The sequence below is a fragment of the Morone saxatilis genome, unplaced genomic scaffold (genome assembly GCF_004916995.1).
Source record: "Morone saxatilis isolate NCDOM2014 unplaced genomic scaffold, NCSU_SB_2.0 Contig7, whole genome shotgun sequence".
NCBI classification, from domain to species: domain Eukaryota; kingdom Metazoa; phylum Chordata; class Actinopteri; family Moronidae; genus Morone; species Morone saxatilis.
Window position 1 is genome coordinate 2,993,237 of NW_023340246.1, and position 1,056 is coordinate 2,994,292.

The following is a 1,056-nucleotide window of genomic DNA, read 5'->3' on the forward strand; positions in this document are numbered from 1 at the left end:
GATGAAATGGCATTTGCACGTGTGGGGGTTTCTCGGTAGAAATCGCGGGTTTCTCCACACCGTTGTTTGGAAATCAGAAGGTCCTGCTTCATTCATGTGGCACGAGTCCATGAGGACAGACATAATGAAACAAATCGCTGTGCTGAAAATGAATCCAACAGAGCTACATGATGTAAATAGAAAAAGACATGCAACGTCTTCATTGCCCGTCTTTTATGTCCCCTTTAAAACTGAAAATAAATGCAGGCTCCTAAAAAGAATCAAGGTGCCAAAGCTGCTTACACAGCAGCAGAGGATTTGTACGTTTTGTTCCCCATTCCCCCAACCCCACTCATTCTCCATCTCTACATTTCCTACAAGTTCCCAGCAGCCTATAGTGACCTTACTGTATATTAATACCATCAGGGATGTGATCAAAATGCCTGAAAAGGAAAAGCCAGATAATGGGATTTTTAATGACTAAGAAAGAATCATAAAAAACTGAATCCTGAGATAATAAAATATATACAGTACGTATAATCACATCTCTGACAGTATTAAATCAGTGTAGGCAGCCAGATCAATCTCATCATCACACTCCCTCTTCACGACCGCCACATCGCACTCCGATGGTACTATGCCCTCATCAACTACTGTGTCTGTCCACTGAACTCAGTCCAGGTGCTTCTAGAGCATATTAGTCCGTCTCCATGGCACCGCTGTGCGTCTCCTTGGACACCATGAGTCTCATTAGTTTCCCGTGGAGCTTTTCGATCTTCTTCACGTCCTGGGCCTGGTCCGTCTTGTATTGTAAACACTGCAGGGATGGACAAAAAAAAAAAACAACAACATAGTATTAATTTCTCTGTTTCCCCCCTTTTTAAGCAGCCACTTTTGAATGTGAACCTGTTTTCAGTATACATTACAATTAGGGAATGGGGACAAATGTACAGTATATACAAGTAAGGTTTAACAGTAAATTGTATCATAAATGGAGCAATGCAATTACTAATGTTATTAGCTAGACGTGTGCTTTTGCTGCTAGGTCACATTAAAATGTCTGCTGTTAAAAAAAAA

The 1,056-nt window shown here is 41.0% G+C and overlaps 1 protein-coding gene across 1 annotated transcript; it reads right to left on the minus strand.

Moving 5' to 3' along the window:
* Positions 1-6: 6 nt before the first annotated feature.
* Positions 7-797, minus strand: srp9 (signal recognition particle 9; the record flags this gene model as incomplete). The annotated part of the gene is given in 1 exon segment (XM_035678285.1): positions 7-797. A coding segment is annotated over 1 exon segment (121 nt), but the record flags the coding sequence as incomplete, so codon positions are not given.
* Positions 798-1,056: the final 259 nt, after the last annotated feature.